This window comes from Perca fluviatilis, chromosome 14 (genome assembly GCF_010015445.1).
Source record: "Perca fluviatilis chromosome 14, GENO_Pfluv_1.0, whole genome shotgun sequence".
Lineage (NCBI taxonomy): Eukaryota > Metazoa > Chordata > Actinopteri > Perciformes > Percidae > Perca > Perca fluviatilis.
This window is the reverse complement of record NC_053125.1, coordinates 1,605,091-1,624,688: the sequence shown is the minus strand read 5'-3', so window position 1 is coordinate 1,624,688 and position 19,598 is coordinate 1,605,091. Positions and strand designations below refer to the sequence as shown.

General features: G+C 41.1%; 1 protein-coding gene across 3 annotated transcripts in view; it reads right to left on the bottom strand.

Moving 5' to 3' along the window:
- Positions 1-3,838: 3,838 nt before the first annotated feature.
- rap1gds1 (RAP1, GTP-GDP dissociation stimulator 1) overlaps positions 3,839-19,598 on the bottom strand; it is a 38,122-nt gene continuing 22,362 nt past the window's right edge. For all 3 annotated transcript variants that reach the window (XM_039822693.1, XM_039822694.1, XM_039822695.1), the window contains 10 exons: positions 19,194-19,322; positions 18,745-18,870; positions 16,300-16,443; positions 14,976-15,107; positions 14,110-14,244; positions 11,333-11,458; positions 10,103-10,242; positions 8,191-8,317; positions 7,089-7,217; positions 3,839-5,403 (listed from right to left, as the gene is read on the bottom strand). In XM_039822693.1, the coding sequence (XP_039678627.1) occupies positions 5,276-5,403; positions 7,089-7,217; positions 8,191-8,317; positions 10,103-10,242; positions 11,333-11,458; positions 14,110-14,244; positions 14,976-15,107; positions 16,300-16,443; positions 18,745-18,870; positions 19,194-19,322 (1,316 nt within the window). In that variant the 3' untranslated portion in view covers positions 3,839-5,275. The remainder of the gene's footprint in view (positions 5,404-7,088; positions 7,218-8,190; positions 8,318-10,102; positions 10,243-11,332; positions 11,459-14,109; positions 14,245-14,975; positions 15,108-16,299; positions 16,444-18,744; positions 18,871-19,193; positions 19,323-19,598) is intronic.

Here is a 19,598-nt window from a genome sequence, read left to right as displayed (position 1 = left end):
GTTAAGGCGCTGACACACCAACCCGATTATCGGCCGTCGGACAGTCTGGCGAGGTCAGTGACTCGAGTGTGTTCGGTGTGTTCCGTGCCGTCGTCAGTCTGAGGAGCCGTCGGCCTTCATTTGGGCCGATTTGACTTGTTGAATCTGAAGGCGGGCAGTCGGACTCAATGGCCAATATGAGCGTGACTAAGCCTCTCAAAATCTGACGAAAATCTTTCAAACTGACCTTTGTCGATCTGAAACGAAGACAGCAACTGCACGGCCAATTTATCGCTTAAAATGTTTTCAGAAACATGTTTCGGTGAACTATTTTAGTACAATATGAGATATTGTACTAAATGAGGTATTCCGAATGAAGCTGGCATTATGCCCGGTTGTAAAGTCCGGGAGCAGCCAGACCCACGTGACGCGTTCGTCCAATCAGCTGCCGGTTTTCATGTTTTTGGGCGACAATACAGATTAGCGCCGCCTGCTGTTATGGAGACGCATTAGGTCTCACACACGCGCAGAACGTACGCTCGAGTCGGCGTCGCTTCGGTGTGTTCCAAGGCACTTTTTGGACCAACTCGGGGAGGAGTCAGTCCGACTGGCTTTTTCTGCCGAAGGTCGGCCGTCGGGTTGGTGTGTCGGAGCCTTTAAACGGAATAGTGAACCCCCTTTTTAAAATATTTTTAAGAGTCTGGATAATTATGAAACCCGTTCCAGCTCTGATCCACGTATGGCTACAAAACCAATGCAGTTGTAACCCCCGCTGTCATTTCATATTTTGGTTCTAACCGTTGCCAAGGAGGTTATGTTTTCCTTGCCAGGTTTACGCAGTTTGGTGGTATTATTTTCATATTCATTTCTGCCCTCACTTGAATGAAAACCAACCTGGCACGTGTTTCCAGTGGCTGTCTTTCACTACGTGTGTTTTGTGGCACATCTGATCAGCACACACATTGAATGAACATCTTTAAATCCATTCTGGATTGAAACCAAATTTGAAATGGAAAGTGCTAAGATGATTTTAATTTTTTTTATTCTGTTTCTTTTGATGGTTTAAAGCGATTTGCTCAAAGCATGGATCACTTGTTTTGTTTTTACAGTATTGTTTCAGTAAAGTATGTTCAGACTGATGTTGTGGAACTCGTACACTGAATTGTGGTAGTGTTAAGCTACATAAAAAGGGATCATGTGTTTTTGATACTAAATATGTATTGTACATTTGATTTGGTTTTATAACTTCCCTGGTGTATTGGACAGTAAAAACCCATTACTACTGAAGCCGATTTGTCACTATGGAGCTTGTGTTGGGTTGTAAAATGCGGGCGTACCAGGGCCCTGCTGTTTATCACTACCTGTACCACTTGTACAGATTGTTTAGATGATCACAGTTTACCCCACAGACATTGTAATGTAACTACCTCCTCTAATTTCCTTGTCTCATGTCCTGTTGAAATTGGACCGATTTTAATATCAAGTAAAATGAATTAAGGTGAATTCTTTGAGCATTCTTGAGTGATATTTTTTTTTTGTCCAGATTTTTGGCAAGAGCTCTGATTTGTTTAGGCATCTCACTTCCCACACATCATCTGTCAGCGTTCCCGGACATCTTTGCGGTCTGTCGCTTCTGATAGAAACTAGTCTCAACTGTGTTCATTCCAAACAACCGGACTGATTGACGATTTAGCCAGTTACTGTATATTTGAAATCTAAACTATCATTCGAATGTGGGAAGAAATCTATATTTAATCTGTAATTGATTATCCAAATTCAAAATTCACAGTGTATGAGCACAACGGGGCATTCTACTCCAGCAGGCACTCTGATCTACTGCATGCCCTACTGCTATCTCTCCGCTAACGCAACATGGACGAATCACAATGGAGGAATGGAGTTCTGAAAAGGATTTTTATTTCAAACGGTTTTGACCCAATGGGAAATGATTTTCTCACTGTGATTGCACTGGCACCAACTTGCTCTGGTCGCTGTAAACTGAGGTTAAGTGTCAACCACCCAGACTTATGCCCCAGCTTACTTCATAAATGCACAGAGATGAGAGGATAGGGAGAAACTGGAGGAAAATAACAAATATAGTATAGTGAATTCCATGCTAGTGTAACAGATTAAGACTTAGTAACATTAGCTAGCTACATTGCTCATGTGCCCATATTGTGCTCATTTTCAGGTTCATAATTGTATTGAGGTTATATCAGAATAGGTTTACATGGTTTAATTAAAAAAAAAATTTAGTTGTACTGCACATTGCTGCAACTCCTCTTTTCACCCTGTGTTGAGTTCTCTGTTTTAGCTACAGAGTGAGGCATCTCACTTCTGTTCCATCTTTGTGGGGAGTTGCACATACTCAGTAGCTAGGTAAGGACTACTAGCCAGTCAAGCAGAGGATGAGGGCGAGCCACACTAGCAGCTAGGTGAGCATTATAACGTGCGTTACCAAAAACACAAAAAGAAAAAGAAACCATTTTATTAGTACACTGAATAAAATATTCTTGTTAAATGATTAGGTCATAGAAATGAAAAGGGTATTTGTTTTATTTGTTATTTGGTCTGAATTCTACCACACAACACTGAGATACTGTAGGAATAAAGACATCAGCCATCACCAGCTATCATCTTTTAATTATCTGCTGAGTTACAGTCCTCCAAATGTACAACTCATGACATTTACAACAAACATTTAACTTTATAGTATTTTATGCAGTTACTATGGATACATCTCCACAGGCATGTGTCTTTAGAAGAGCACAAATCTGATAAATAACCATTCATACCTTTTTAAAAAAAAAAAAAATAAAATGGCGTGGGCCCAGACCAGGAAACCCACCGTGGCGTGTTAACAGAGTGGCGTACAGTGTGGGACGTGTGCATGTTAGCAGAAATCCCTTGACTAGAAGAACCAACTGTCACACATAAGGAGAGACCTGTCTGACCGTTCTGTGTCTGCATTCAGTTACCTGTTCTCACAAGATCCCAGACTTTGCTCCACAACACACACAAACTGTACACACACATATGAATGGTGGCTGCTTTAAAACCGAAAAATCACACTCCCTGGTTTTCTTACACTGCACAATAGTGTCCCACTTTTGTGATTTTGGGGGCACTATTGTGTGTTCTAACCGAATCACATGCAGTGGATCTTTGTAGCTGTAGTACGTTCGGAATTCTTAGTCTCATGCCTACTTTGACTTAAACTTATCTTGTTCGTGGCTGCTCTTCATGGATTACTCTGCCATCTCAGCCCATCCAAAAATATATTTAAAAAAAATGACCTTCAATTGATATTTTCTTGAGTTTGTCCACAGTGCTACAAAAACAAGAATTTTATCTGCAGAAATCTGGGTACGCAAAGGGGGTCAAACAGATTAGGCAAACTGCCTTGCATCCATTGGATTGATGTTAGAGAGGCAATCTTCTTAGGAACCTATAAGATGGGTGCAAAGTCACAGAGCATGGTCAAAAACATGATTTCATCTGACCAAGAAAGGACTTTTTTTTTTACCAATACCAACCATGTCATATCAAAGATTTTGTGAACAAGAAATCCTGCACCATCTTTGATTTCCCATGCTTGGTTTTGACTCTAATTAAAAAGATCTTTACTTTGCACCCACCTGACATTGCTTTTCTCACCTTATTGATCGCCACGAAGATTTGTGTGTTTGTATTCGCGATAGGGCTGGGCAATATATCAATATTATATCGATATCGTGATATGAGACTAGATATGGTCTTAGATTTTGGATATTGTAATATCGTGATATGACATAAGTGTCTTTTACTGGTTTTAAAGGCTGCGTTACAGTAAAGTGATGTACTTTTCTGAACTTACCAGACTGTTCTAGCTCTTCTATTATTTGCCTTTACCCACTTAGACATTATGTCCACATTACTGATGATTACTTATCTAAAAAGGTATTTTGTTAAAGCACCAATTGTCAACCCTAGAATATCTTCTGAAATCCACCTTCGGGGAGATGGCAACACAGGACTGTGATAAGTAGTACGACTGTGCTGTATCAGGGCTAACGGAGCTCCTGCAGAAGTTGTTCATCTCTGTTGATGGTTAAACTAGGAAAACATTGCTGTATTGCCATTTGGATAGACGCACCATCAATCCCTATTTTGGTCTGGACTTCAACTCGGCTGCACTCAGTCTTGGGAGCTTACTGGACTCGACCCACGAAGGCAGACTTGACTACAGCCCCTGTTCTCCACTGCGTTGGATGCACCTAGTTCTTAGGCGGAGACTGAAGGAGCCTCTAACATCACTGTACAGCTGTTGGGAGCAGGGGGAACGTGTTTGGACGACTGTTGAATTAAAAATCTGATAAAATGAGTGTGGAGGTGTCAGTGGAGCAGAGTGGGCTGTACTTTGGGCTATGCGAGCACTAGAGAGGTAAAATGAACACTGTCACACCTTCAACAGGACTAAAACATGCACAGTTTCTAGTCAATTTATACTCGAGCTACATGGGACACAACTGGGCACATCATGGATGCCTGCTTTTCTTAAAAATGGGAAAAAGAAATCACAACAGGAAGTTTATTTTTTTTGTTCTTTTTGTGCACATTTTTTACTGGTGGGTTACCGGCGGATGGCATCACAGCTATGGTCGTAAAAGAGTGTTGTCTCTTATCTATTGCGTTAGGCTGCTTATGGCGCCTCGGCCCCTGTGGAGCTACTTGTAGCAGAAGACGCATGCACAAGTAGAGTTGGGGGGACCAGGGTTAGACTGACGTAGATAGACCAGTAAGTCAATGGGGTCCACTTCTACACAAATCCCTCCATTGACCATTTCAGGGTGTAGGTTTGTAAAGTCTGACATGAAAAACTGCCTCACCCTGCCCTAAGGACCTGCTCACCCACCTACATAAATCTCATTATTATGGCTTTCAGAGGAGTGTCGGTGCCCCCAGAGTAGTCGAAAAACAGTTTCAGAGGCTTTTCCACCCAAACAAGGATCAAATTGTGGGTGAAATGTTTGTAATTCAAATAAAAAATAGAATTTCTGATTTGTATATAAGCGCAGAGTGTTGGCTTTCCAAATCAACATCAGTCTAACCCTAGTGGAGATGGGCGGGGCGAAGGGTTTGGGGGGTTAGAGACATGACTAGGTCTGGCTGGCAGTTAACGCGACATGGTACCTTGGCACATGACGATGGGGGCACGGGGTGGGGGTGTGGGGTAGCAGTCATGAGGTGTCATTAGGTGATCAGGTGGTCAGGCAGGCATTTGGGTGGATGGGGGCGTGGGGTTGGACACAGTCATTTAGCTCTGGGCAGTTAGTCGCTGCTCCGTGAGGGACGCCTGGTGGGAGACCGTTTTGTTTTCGTGGGCCCTCAGCTTGGACACCACGTCGATGAACGCCAGGCTCTGGATCTCTTTGTGGAGAGGCTCTAAAAAAATGAAAAAAATAAAAAGAGAGAGAAGGGGGGATATCGGGGGAAATTATTCAAATAAAAGCTGACATTCAAGCAACGATACATACAACAGAGTGACGTCATACGCACTCACCTGCTACTCAGAGTTTCTCTTTTTAAAATAAGTTCTTTTTTTTGAATAATTAGTGAAGGAAAACAGCATTTGTGTTCCAAAGAGAAACGGAGACGGAGAATGTGGAGTATGACTCGACACAATAAAACATACGCTTTATATTTGCGTCATCCACCGCTAGATGAAAGACTGCAGACAGAGCAGATGGATTACATGACTGGATGTGGCATTATTTAGCCATCAACAATAACAGCTGTGTTTAGTCATGGAGCGCCTTTCTATAGAGACCGAGTACAGCACACGTCATACTCTGAAAGCCCCGCCCACCTGAGGGAAACAATCGGCGCCGCAATATGCAACCGAGGGCTGGAACACTAAATAAATGCATGTAGCTAGCAAAAAAACAAAAGACGTTATGTCTACCAGGGAGGGGAAGTTAGCGGTTAGTAAGCTAATGTTAGCAAGCATAATACGGCATAGCTTTCGGATTTATCCACATTCCACTAGAACACATGTTGTATCCTGTCAAAATGCTTTTTTACAGAAATGTAGTCGGCCTAAAACTGTCAAATGTCCCACGTAATTTTAGGCATACTGAGAGATTCCCCAGTCTTCCTGCTAATGCCTCATACCGTAGCGCCTGTATACACTTATGTCTTCCTAAAAGCTTAGTTTTTCGGTTCGACAGCTTATAAAAAACTTAGTTATGGGTTCTCTACCCTGTTCTTAGTGCATCCCAGCACACAGCAGCTTTTAGGTATTTTTCTGTCATTTGCTAGCAGACAGAATTGACAAGAAGGCCCCTTCACGTAATACAGAGAGGCCTGCACAATAGGAGGAAAATCTGAGATGTGCAATAATATTGTGATCGATGACGTATTTATCGCAAGTCATGTGACTTGCGATAAATAAAACAAATATTGAAGTGAAAAAGTTGCCCAACGTATGCACTCTTGAAACTATTTAGACTCTTAGATATCTAGAGACAAGGTTAAGGGATGAATAACAGTTGATGCAAATCTCAGTATGAGATTAAATCGTTTTTCGCTAAAGCTGCGCGCGCTCCTGCAAGGTGCTCGCACTTCCACGACCCCGGACAGCACTGATCCCCATCGAGGCTACACTTCCAACATCCTGACACCGAAAAGTAACATTACGCCTCTCAATTATTTCCAGAGATGGGACTCCTTGTCTTCCAACCATATATGTCTGAAAACCTTCCCCATTAGCTAGGTAGCGCCAAGGTGTGAAGGGACCTTCGTGTAACGTTAAGAAGCAGCAGCGGTCATGGGTTAGTGAGTGCGCTAACGGTTGTCCTTTTCGGGTGACGTCAAATCAAGCAGGGTTCCATAAATAGACTACACAGAATCCCACTACGCGCCCATGCAACCTTTAAATTCACGCTAACTTTAGCATACAACCTTTTTGGACAAATATACATTTTGAAAACAAGCTACAATATGTAATGCCTTGGAGAACTGACTTTTCTAGGACTTTTTGAAGGACTTAAATTTCAATGAATGTATTTAGCAACTTTTTAAGACCCCACGGACACCCTGTATGTGGTTAAAGCCTTTTTAAGTCTCACCTGAGCCCATGACTGCACAGATGAGGATCATGGAGTTGTATTTGATCTCTGGTGCACTCCTCTCGTCTGACAGCAGCTTGTGAAGCACCGACACCAGGTTGGCTCCAACAAAGTCCTTCTCCGCCGCAACTGAAATCCAGAAAGAGAGTGTCGACGTGTTAGCGTGATGAATATCACGATAGGTTTTCTACAGAATGTTCCACGGAGAAAAAGCAGGTGTAATGAAATAATTAAGTCACAGGACTGAAGTCCAAGTGTTTTCAGTACTCCTCCTGGTTTAGACCCAGGGTTTCCCGCGGCATTTGGCAGTTATGGCGGCCGCCTAAGCAACACACGCCTGCCGCTTTAACTACGTCGTCAAAAAAAGAAAAGAAAAAGGGAATGATCGAAATCTAATGAAGCACAAACGCTTAATGACAGATAACGTCCATAATAATTGGACTTTGGGTTTGATTTTTGGACAGTTTTCAGTGGTTTTGAGGAGCAATATGTCATTTATTCACATTTAAATGGATAAATCGCCATTTCGAATACTATCTGCTTTGAGTGAGTGAAGCTGTGGGCTGAGCTCTGTTATCTCAGAGCGGTTTATTTTGGAGAAGAGTTGAGAAGAGAGCGTGTCACAGAGAGAAAATGGGAGCAATGCGAGTAACACTGTTATAGCACGTTTGGTTATGTAAACTGGATTTCTGAATAGGTAGGCATTTAACGGCATACAAAGCAAATATCTGTGGCGGTGTGAACAGATTCTACAGATCCTGTATCCGCATCTCACGATTAAATTCCGAATCTTGGGTCACGATTCGATTCAAAATAAGATTCTCGGATGGAAATAGATTCTCGATTTAGCACAAAGGTGGTGCTATTTTCAAGATCTACTCCAATCCGCTGTGTGCTAATAAAGGCGCTGTGGCAAATTATGGCTTGAAAGCAGAGTAAAGTGTGTATAAGATTGTGGAGTTTTTATATTTAAAAATCAACTGATTGCAATAATGTCAACACAAAAAGGCAAACCCATGACCAACTTCAACTTTGCAGATGTGTTAACTGTAAACACAACCAAACCATAACTACATTCTGATTGATTTATTTTTACTCTTACCCAAATCCAGCGCTGCTATGAGACCCAAAGCCACCAGTGCTTCATTCTGCATAATCATATGCTCACTAGTTGCCATGGTCACTAAGTGCTTGACTCCTCCTCCCTGGATGACAGATCTGACGACTTCCTGAAAAAGAAATGGCTTTAATAAACCAACCCTGAGATGTACTTTCAGAATCTAGAAGACACTATAAATTTGTTAAAGCCAGACTGTGTCACCTTTGGAAGATGAAATAACACAATAAACATGTTATTAATAAACAAAAATGCACAGTTTCTCAATTCAATACACTCAGGTTTATGGTGCTTATGGTGGCTAATGTTAGCAAACTGATTTTAGACCCCTCTTTATTTGTGCTTCTGCTACACTGCATTTTAGCATTTACTAATGCCACATAGTTGCCACTAGTGGCTGCTCAGCAGAGGTCACATAAGAGTTGCTTTTGATTCCTAATGGGCAGTGTTTCCTGAAGTTCTGTTTGTATATGATGGGACATTGTGCACAATGTCTGCCTAAAGGCTGTGTTCTCACAGAAGAGCCCATCCAAAGGAAAAACTCCAGTCGGACATAACTGCTCACCAGAGGCTTTCAAAGTCTGGCACTGTGGACCCCCCTTTAGACAAAATGGAGACAACTGCACCTCCCCGCTCTGCCCCCCCCACCCACCTGATTTTTTTTTAACAATATGAATGAATACAAAAACATGTCAGTGCTCCAGGAATATAAAAACCATTCTGAGCCTTAATCCTGTCAAAAAAAACAACCATTTATAGACATTATGTCACTCCTATTATTTGTAGTTTTTAAATGGGGTTAATGGGGATAAGGATAGTCTAAGTTTTGGAATAATTTGGGGGCTTGGGGGATGTAAACAGGAAATATAATGTTGCCCTGAGTGAGCTAGTTAGCTGTGGGCTAAAACTTGAGCCCCATTTTTTAAACCTATATTTGATCAAATTCTGACAAAGTATGCTGAATTAGCCACTGCAGCTCCTGTTTGCAGTGCACCCATGGATGTACAGAAAACTTAAAAACATGAGGATTCTCAGGCAAGTTCTCGAGCTATAAGGAGGATAAGGATTCATGAAAGTTTAACTGTGGTGGACATCTGAGAAAAGGATATCCTTGGAAAGTCACACTGAATCCAAAAATATGTATATCATATCTGTGTTTTCATTAGACTAGACTTAGACTTCTCTTTATTGATCCTTTTGGGATGACTCCCGCAAGGAAATTGGAGTTCCAGCAGCAGATTTTAGCAGCTTACAAAACACTCTTTAAATAACGAGGTATAAAAAAAAACACAGTATAAGAATAACAATAAACTTTTAGCTAAATATTTTTACAAAAAAATAAACAAACAGTAAACAATAAACTACAGATAAATAAAGATAGATAGATAGATAGATAGATAGATAGATAGATAGATAGATAGATAGATAGATAGATATAGGACTGTGTATGGTATTGTGTTATTATACAGTTAATAAATAAATGACATTTAGCATAAATTAGCAGTTAAGAGCAGTTAGAGGTATGTATGCGAGTAGATTATTAATTTATTGCACAGTGAATGAGTGAGTGGCTACCACTCCTTCCCTTCCTTCCTGTTCTGTTCGTTCTGTCCTCTTTTCCCCATTTCCTCCTCCCCCCGAGGAGTTGTAGAGTATGATGGCATGAGGGACAAAGGAGTTAAGTTAAGTTGTGATTCCAAGTAGTAGGAACTTTGTAGTAAATTGTGGCAATCCGTTGCAAACATTTTTAAAGCAGCTGCAACTGCTGACTGTGATGGTGGGCGGCCAGACTGCCCCCACACCTCCCCTTCAACACAGTTTGAAACCCTCTAGTTTAAACAGTCGAGGAACGATTAACACTTAGCTTACTAAAGACCTGAAGAGTATTGGGTCTGACCTTGGACTTGCTGTGTCGAATGAGGGCCGACAGGAGCCTGTTGGACTCGCCCATCACCCCTGCATGATCTTTGGCTTCACACCACTCCACTAGCCTCTCCACCAGTTTCCCGTTGGTTCCCAGCTGGTCTGCGGCTTCAGCTGAAATGACAGACACACCACACTTGATTACTGCCATTTATTCTGGTGTTGCCAAAGTCCAGTAAAATAATCCCTTTTCTTGATTATTTGTACCCAAATCAGTATATCGACGACGTTTCATTTCCGGGATTGTTCAGGTGCTGCCGGAAATTCCGTCAGACGTCCCTTTTTTTCCCCGCCAGATGTCAGTCACCTTCCGCTCACTTTGTGTTGGCATTCTAACCTCCGGTGGATTTGTGAGGACTATGGTTAACTGCTCCTCAGATCTCTGCAGGGTAAATCCAGACAGCTAGCTAGACTATCTGTCCTATCTGAGGTTTCTGTTGCATGACTAAAACTACTTTTGAACGTACACATGTTCCACCAAAACAAGTTCCTTCCTGAGACTATTTAGCAGAGGCACTGTCATTGAGTCTGGCACTTAGTGCCGCCCAAGACGATTGTGATTGGTTTAAAGAAATGCCAATAAACCGGAGCAGCTTTTTCTCCCATCCCAGAATGCTGTGTGGACTAGCCAGACCCTCCTCCACAGTGCTGTGGAGGAAGGTCTGGAAATACGAGACTTTTCCCAAATATATCTAACTGCATTCCAAGTGTCATTCTCTGAAGGCACCAGCCACCTCTCCGTCAGCTCCGCAAATGTATTCTGAAATGTCTATTTTACAAATATTATTGTGCTTTTTGTGGTTGACATTGGACGGTGATGGCATGTGGCTAGGAGTGCCTCATCGGGATCGGAAAATCCACTTGCCAGTCTCCAGCCGACCCTGGATAGCTAGCCAGCTTGCCGGTCAAGTTTCCAAATGTAAACATCAGAGTAAACACAGAAGAAAAAGGTGGAGAAGATGAGCTCAAGCTAGCAAGACCATCTCTGCTGCCATCCCATGACTACAAGTCGCTCATTAAGATAGGAAAATGTAGACACAGGTCTCCTGCTGGCTCTGCTAGCCTGGCCACCATGTTTTGAGAAGACACACCTTAGAATTTAGAACTGCGTCACAGTCTATAATGTGTTGTCAGAGTGGATATATTTGCTGTGATAATGTTCGTGGGTTTGGTGCACACATAAAATAACTGATCAAATCTCTACCTTGTGTATCGATGAGCATACGTAACGTCCCCAGGAGTTTAAACTGGACTGGAGGCATCTCCGATTGCAAAAACTTCAACACCACGTCTGCTACTCCGGCTGACAGCATCTTGGACTTGTTCACCACTGGGGAGAGGAAATGACGTACATTAAAAAACACACAAGCAACACTTCAAAGACTTTCATTGATTATCATACAGTGTTTCCTCTAGGATTTTGTTCACAGCAGGGGGGAAAAGGGTTAACGTTAGGTTAGGATCATAAAAAAGTACGGCTGCACTAGCTACACGGCTGGCCGCCAACAGCAATGAACAATAGTGCAGGTGTTATGGTTCCTGAGCGTGTTCTCATAGGAACATATGCTGGTACAGCTAGAAAAAGTTGTAAACAGTAACATTACCTAAGTCAATGCAGTGTGTCAATTGTTTTTAGCAACAGTTTGCTGTATTTTCAGTAGTTGCTCAAAAGCATATGTCTTACAATTACATTCCAGGATATAGTGTCCTTTCTCTCACAGAAAGAATAAAATCTGCTAGAGGAGTCTCTAACGCAGTGTATATGACTGCTCATGAATGCAGTCGAACTGTACAACTAGGCAGCGCTGATCAAATATGAATCAAGATTCTGTTACTGCCTATTTCTCTTCTTAAATGTTTTCAGAAACACGTTTTAGTGTACGGTTTAGCTGTGAAATGAGAACGTTTGCTCTGGCCGGCCGGGTTTGGCTCAATAAAAGTTACCTTTAATTCAAGAAATGTTTCATGTTTACGTTATATGTCATTTTCTCAAGTTTTACACCTTGCTTTAGTCCATAAAATGAGATGTACTGGTATAACTAAAAATATATTTTATTTGACTTTAAACACTTAAACGTGGGTAGTATAGTCTTACCATATACAATACTTGCAGATGGCAACTCTCAAAATTCAAAGCAGAGGTCACTTTACTAATGTTTATATTGTTATTTATAATATATATATCTATATATATAGATATATATATAGATATATATTTATTAATTGCACGATTGTCATAGTTAACTCGCGTCCTAGTTAAAGTTTTTAAATCGCACATAATCACACATTTTTGTATCTGTTCTAAATGTACTTTCAAATGAATAATTTTTCAAGTGTTTGATGCTCAAGTTGTATTTGAGACTGGACTACTCCGGTGATAACTCAGTTCACATTGACAGCACATGTAAATCACTTTAGTCTTGTGGAGAGAACCATCTGGAAGGGCTTGCCATTCAAAAGAGCCTTTTCTTTATCCATTCCTGCTGAAAGGGCTTTGTTTCTGCTAGCCATCCAATCCCGTTCATGGATGTAATATAAAACCTGTAAGACCCGCTCCCGCTCCACTGCCTCGTCTCTGTCAGAATAATAGGTATTTATGTGCATTGAAGTACAACGTTACCCTAACCCACCCAGTCAGACTTGGGTCCAGTCATACCTTAGTAACTAGGAACCAAATGGACCTTTAAAGACCTCTAGATGACACAGGTACTATCCAAATTGTTGTCTGGACCATATGCAAAATTGGGATATCGAATAATTCATAATTTGTACAATCCGACCCCCCAAACATGAAAAGAGCTGAAAGAAGTTAAAGAGAAAACAAATAACGCACACTATAACCTTCTAAACAATTATATGTAGCGATTTTAATACTGTAGGGGTTTGTTTGACTGTATTTTTTGTACAAAATCACGATCGTCCCGCAAGAGAGTAAGCTGCTACTAGTTCTTACCTGTGTGTTATGACGTTCACTCATGTCAACAAAGATGGCGGCGCGCGATTGTGCAGCGGCTCTCCTGTCGGTGTATATTTATACAAGTATGTACAGCCATACTGAACTAATCAATACAGGACCACGATACAACACAGCCGTTACAAGAGCCTTCCAGGCGGCTCATAACATCCTGGAGGACATAGCCTGACCGAGCCCTCCAGGTTGTTGTTGGCGCTAGCACGCCGAGCTAGCTATCTACCGGCAGAATGACAAAATAACTCCGGCACGACCAGAGGCGGAGGACTGCATTTTTGTGCACAATGAATGGAGTACCAACTGCAGGATCGTTGCCCAGCACGGCTCACCTGACCTGGAGCCCTATTGGTAATATACTGACCATTTTATTTACTATGAAAACAGCACACTGCCATCTACATAGCCCCCGATGCTAACGTTAGCACAAGTTTGGTTCACTGCTAACCATAGTGATAAAACTGCAGCGCGATCACCTGGATACGGGATACAGGGGACTTTAACAAGGCGTCCTTAAAGTCTGTTCCCCTCCAGCTTTCTCCCAGCATGTAGATTGTGTTACTAGAGGGAAGAACACACTAGACCATGTTACTCTAACATCAAAAAAGCATACAGAACTGCACCTCTCCCTCACCTGGGCCAGTCAGATCAAATCCAACTCCTGATCCCAGCATAAATCCCAGTCAGAAGGACTATACAGCCAAGTAGAAGGACTATCAGAACCTAGTCTGACCCGGCCCTGTCCCAGCTCCAGGACTGCTTCCAATAAGGACATGGTTGTGTGCAATATGTTACAGAACAGAGCCCTTTGTTTATTGTTATGATTTCATCTTGCTTGTACATTTTCCCAAGAGAACCACCGAAATAGCCTCCGAACAGGGCTTCTTTTAACTTCTAGAAGGATTTCAAAAATATCGTCTGAATATTGATATCGAGATATTGAAAAAAAAATATCGAGATATTCATTTTTGACAATATCTCCCACCCCTAGTGTGTGTGATGCAGCAACTCACCGGGTATGGCCAGGTTCCGCAGGGCGCTCAGTGCTGCGTGTTGAACAGTGACGTTGCCTTCCTCAACGTGCCGATCCAACAGCTCCAGAAGCTTCTGCACAATCCCAGTGTCCACCATGTGGATGCAATTCCCATCTACACATTGAGAAATGAATGCAACAAAAGCAGATACCTTTATGTTGTGTCAGATACTGACCAGTGCTTGCTAGGCCCTACGGTTCACTTACTGTTACGTGTTACTAATGCACATAATATTATATCAACGGTAGATATAACTTTTGCCTAAGCACATCACTCCCTCAGCTGACGAGATGAAATTGGATAAATACCACTTTGAATACATTTATGATACGATGTATATCAACATTTTATTTGTTGTACTACTGTCATTTTGCTGCTGCAATGTCCCACTTTAACAGGGATGATAAAAGTTTGGGTCGATAACTTTCCTCTGGGAGCTGTAGTGCTGTAGTTTATGTCGCCCCCATGAGGAATTCTAAGTAATGACAACACTGTCGGTGCGTCCACATGATACAAGCCTTCCGTGATCGCACCAACGCCCCCACCCTTCCTCCAAACAGTTGCTAGTAGCCAAGGAGGACACGGAGGATTAAAAAAACATGATGGACTCTTCAGAAGAGGAAATTATCCTCACTTAATTTTCTGCGTTCAAAAGTCACCAGACGCCACAATCTTCTGAACATAGCCATACTGAGAAATCCAGAGAGAGTTGTGTGGAGCTGATAGTCTTAATTAGCTTTGTAGCAACTCATTTGGTAATGGCTTGAATGTAACGGACGTTCATTAATATGAAAAAGTAAACCCACTAAAGCTTTAATCTTGTATCAACGTGAAGTTAAACTTACCGTTGCGGGCAAAATTAGCAATGGCCAGCGCCCCAGCGAGCTGCAGCTGATGGTTGTGAGACGGTATCCAGGACAGGACCCTCTGGAAGACGCTGCCCTTTCCGCCCTCAAACAGCTTCTGCATGGACTCGTCTACACAACACAAGGAAGACAGGTTACTGTACAATGCTCGTTAATACGTCACTGACCAAAAACACAAGCCTGTTCCTGACTGAACTTTTGTAATTAAGAATAATTTGAACTGTTTTTATTATTATTATTATTATAACTATATATATATATATATATTATTTTTATATATTTATTGACACCTTTATTGCATGATTTATCAAGACACAGTGATGGTTAATGTATTACTAGAAGCATACATGCACTCTCACTTTAAAGAAAAATAAACAAGGTTAACCCAGAAACCCAGAGCATGAGGGACTGATACCGATAGGCATGTTTCTCTAGTATCATGCTCACATTGTTTCATGTCCATTGTTTTGAAGCGAAGGCTAGTGGTCGTACTGTAAAAGGTACACATAGCGTATTACAACTTGTGAATCAAAACTATTTCATTTAAATGAAAAATGTATATAATATTTAAGCAGCCAGCTGTACTTAAATGAGTAGGGGGCCGTTTGGCTGGCACTTATGAAAAGCTCTGAAAATAGCGTGTCATCTAAACCAGAAAGGAGGACAGAAAGAATGCTGTGGCAACCGTTATCCAGTTTGTATATTTATACCACATCATGTTCAGGTCTATTTCACTGCAATAATATATTTACATAAAAGGTTGAATTATTAATACTCAACATCAGTGCTGGACAAAAGACAGTGTGCTTTTAGTTTTATGGACATGTGTGTAGGTTATAATTCACAAAATGATGACCTTTTTTAGCACATTCTGCACTAAACCATTCAGCCTCTTTTTTATTATGTTAAACAGCTATTTCGTATATATTTGCTCCTGTAGTTATTGTTTATTTCATATTAATGTTTAATATGTGCATGTATGTACCAACCACCTAGGCAAATTCCTTATAAGTGTTACTTACTTGGCAATAAATCCTTTTCTGATTCTGACCATGTGCATTTGGCTGCAGGATCTGTGCTGCAACAGTAATCTAAGTTTGACATAAATTTTCCAATTGCTGTTACACAAGGTTCTTTTCAGGTTCTTCCTATCGAATGCTCTGAAACCTAACCTTATGTAGCTAACGAATTTCACCGTTGAATATTTTATGACAGAACACATCCACCAAAGTAAGTTTGTGGTATAATTGGTGATACTCCCACCAGTTATCACGAGTTCACATTGTCCCCCTGAGGTGTTTACCTCCCAGCAGCAGGAGAACCATGAGGTCTGAGGCAGTCTTGAGCTGGGCGATGTCCTCCTCCCTCTCTCCATCTACAGTCTGAGCCACAACGTCCAGGAGACACTCCACCAAGCCGGCCTCCACCAGCTGGAGCTTTATCAAATCTGGCAGGGGAAGGAGGACGAGACATTGAGAGCGGACCTCAGTGAGCAGTAAAGTCTGAAACACAGACACCGCTGCTGCAATGCAGTGGTGCTTCATATGACATATATGCATAATGCAGTTAGCACACGTGGGACTCATCGCTGCCCAGCCTACCAACCTGACTGCACAGTCTACAAAAAACAAACGGCAACAGAAATGCGTTTTACCATCCACGACCATTATGCAAATATTAGATAGCTTAGCGCATCCAGATAAGTAGTTGATGGAGCTCATTCTCCAGTCGCGTGCCATTAATTAATTAACCGTCGCAGAAGAAGAGGGAACAATGAAATGACGTCATTAAATCCCAAACCTCAAAACGGTGGAAAGCCATGTGGAAAACAGGATGGAAATATAGCATTTATGTTTATTCCATGTACAGATTAGAGGTAACCTCTCCTCATCGCCCACACAGGTCTAAAAGCAGAGCCATTAGCGTGTGTGTGTGTGTGTGTGTGTGTGTGTGTGTGTGTGTGTGGGAGCGAGCCAGAGAGTGACGGTGAATGCAGAGAGAATGGTCAGGGCCGATGAGAGTTTAGCCTAGTAGCGAAGATATCAAGTGAATTTACAGCTGAGGTTGCAGTTGTGTGTGTGTGTACTGTATGGGAAAGCTGGAGCAGGAAAAGTGAACACCTGTTTTCCAGAGCTCTCGCGTCATTGATCGTGACCCACTACTGGCAATGGGAAAGGAGTCGATTGCATATTTTTTATGGGTTTTCACGTGTTTAAAAAGAAAACCACTTGTCATTTTGGTGGGAATAGGGTTTAAGTCTCACGCGCCATATACGTCAGGATTTATTCACTAAGGCTATTTCCATTGCATTTTGGCACATTTTGTTTCTAGCATTTTTTTTGAATGTTCAGCTTTTTCATCCAGCTGTCTTTATACGATCAATGAAAATGTGCCTAACTGCATTACATATGTTAATGCATCAATAATAATGATCCTATAATATAATCTCACACTGACAAGAGCAATTCTGCATGATGTGCACTTTTACTTGTGATACTTTTAGTAAAATTTGTTGCAAAAACTTTAGTTATACTAAAATAAAGAAATGTGAAAACCACAGCAATCCAGTGTAGACATTATGGTGAATTTATATAGTTTTTATTTTTATTTTAAGGTATAAGAAACAAAAAGATGAGTTCTAATCTACAATCTAAATGAGCCAAATTACAATAGAAAATGGAATGGATAATATCTAGGTATATTAACACATGTATGTACGATTTTAAAGTACAAGTGAAGAGCTGAAAGAATTAGTCTATTAACCAAGTGACACAAATTGGTCTGCAACCATTTTGATGATCAATTAATCATTTGAAGGCATTTTTTTTTTTAAACCAAAAATGGCAAAAAACTATTGGTAACACCTTGTGAATATTGTCTGTCCGTTTTGTTTTATAGTAAACTAAATATCTTTGGGGCCTGGAACGTTTATCGGACAAAACGAGACAACTAAACATATCCCCAGGGGCTCGGACTACTTGTAACGGGAATTTGTAACCATTCTCAGATATTTTAGAGACGAAAGGATTCATTGAAAAAGAATAATCTGCAGATTCGGTGATAGCAAAGTAACAGTCCTATACGAGTGTTAGGAAACTTTTAATTGCGAGTGTCTTTTGATGTATAGACAATATAGTAAATTACTAAAAACAAATGAAGCACTAAAAAGACACCATTTGTCACTTGCACAGTAAATGATCCCTGTCTTACCATAATACCTCTGACTTCTTCACACAAGTGTTCAATTGTGTAGAAAATGTAATGAAAAAAGACGCAGTGTGACAAATAAAAGAGATAGAGAGGCCGACATTTCTCTAGAGTAGACCTAAGTAGGACGTTGTCCTGGAGACTAACAACCCGAGGTGATAACAGTAACCACCACACACACACACACACACACACACACAAAAAAAAAAAAAAAAAAAAAACACACACACACACACACACACACACACACACACACACACACACACACACACACACACACACACACACACACACACAGAGCAGCTAAGGCAAATGCAGAGCTGTCTGCCATGACTGTGCAGTTTGGCATTAGCAGCTTGCCTGGAAAGCATGACTCACACTGAGAGGATCCTTTACTATAGAGTAGGTGGAAATGATTTTGATCCACAGTCTCTCACTATTTTGTACTCAAATATTATCTACACTTCCCATACAGTGGATATGCTTTTTGTAGAACTTAATAGTGATTAAAAAATAAAAGAATAAAGACAAATCACATTACCATTTTCTGCAAGTGGAGCCAGAACCTCAAAAATCATTTCCTTCTTCTCATGCTCTGTCTGCTTCTGGAAGAGACGCACCAGCTCTTCAGCAATATTGGTGGAGGCAAACTGCTCTTTGCTGGACTCTGAAAATACCACAGGAGTATCACAGACATGTCATGATTGAGAAGACATCCTCTCCCCTACATGGACATGTGCATTCCATTTAGATAATGAAGGTATTTCTAGGCTCTGCAGGAGGAACTGTGAGCCACTCCATTTCCAACTGAAAACACAATTAATCAACCACTTTCAAAGGCAGTCAAAACTCGAGCCACAGTCGTTCTCAAATTTATTGTTACTATTTTTTTGATTTTTGAAAGAAAGACAAAAGAGATATTTGGATACACATCAGAAATTCACCTTTCCCCGCCAAGCTTCTGTCTAACAGGTATGTAGGTATACTAACCGAGCTCAGCCAAATTCCCAAAGGCAATTAGACACATTTCTGTCAGGGCTGTGTTGTGGGAATGGATGCCGAGCAGCTTCACCAGAGTGGGAATCACACCCATATTGATCAGCTGAGCTTGTAAGGAATCTGCAAAAAAATAAATAAATAAAAAAGTCAGTCAATCTGCTGTTCTGAACATGACAAAGAGCTTAGGAATTAAAGAGAAAAATGTGTGCCATTAGATTTCAGCTTGAAAGCCAATTTGCTACACTTAAATAAACTGATTATTTGAAAATGAGTTGAAAACACTGTGCCCCGCTTCCACTGAAAATAGACAATTAACCTTTTTTTTTTTTTTTAAATGGAGGACAACGCACATTAGTCAACATTTATGTAATATGTTCCAGTGTTAGCCAGCTGGCT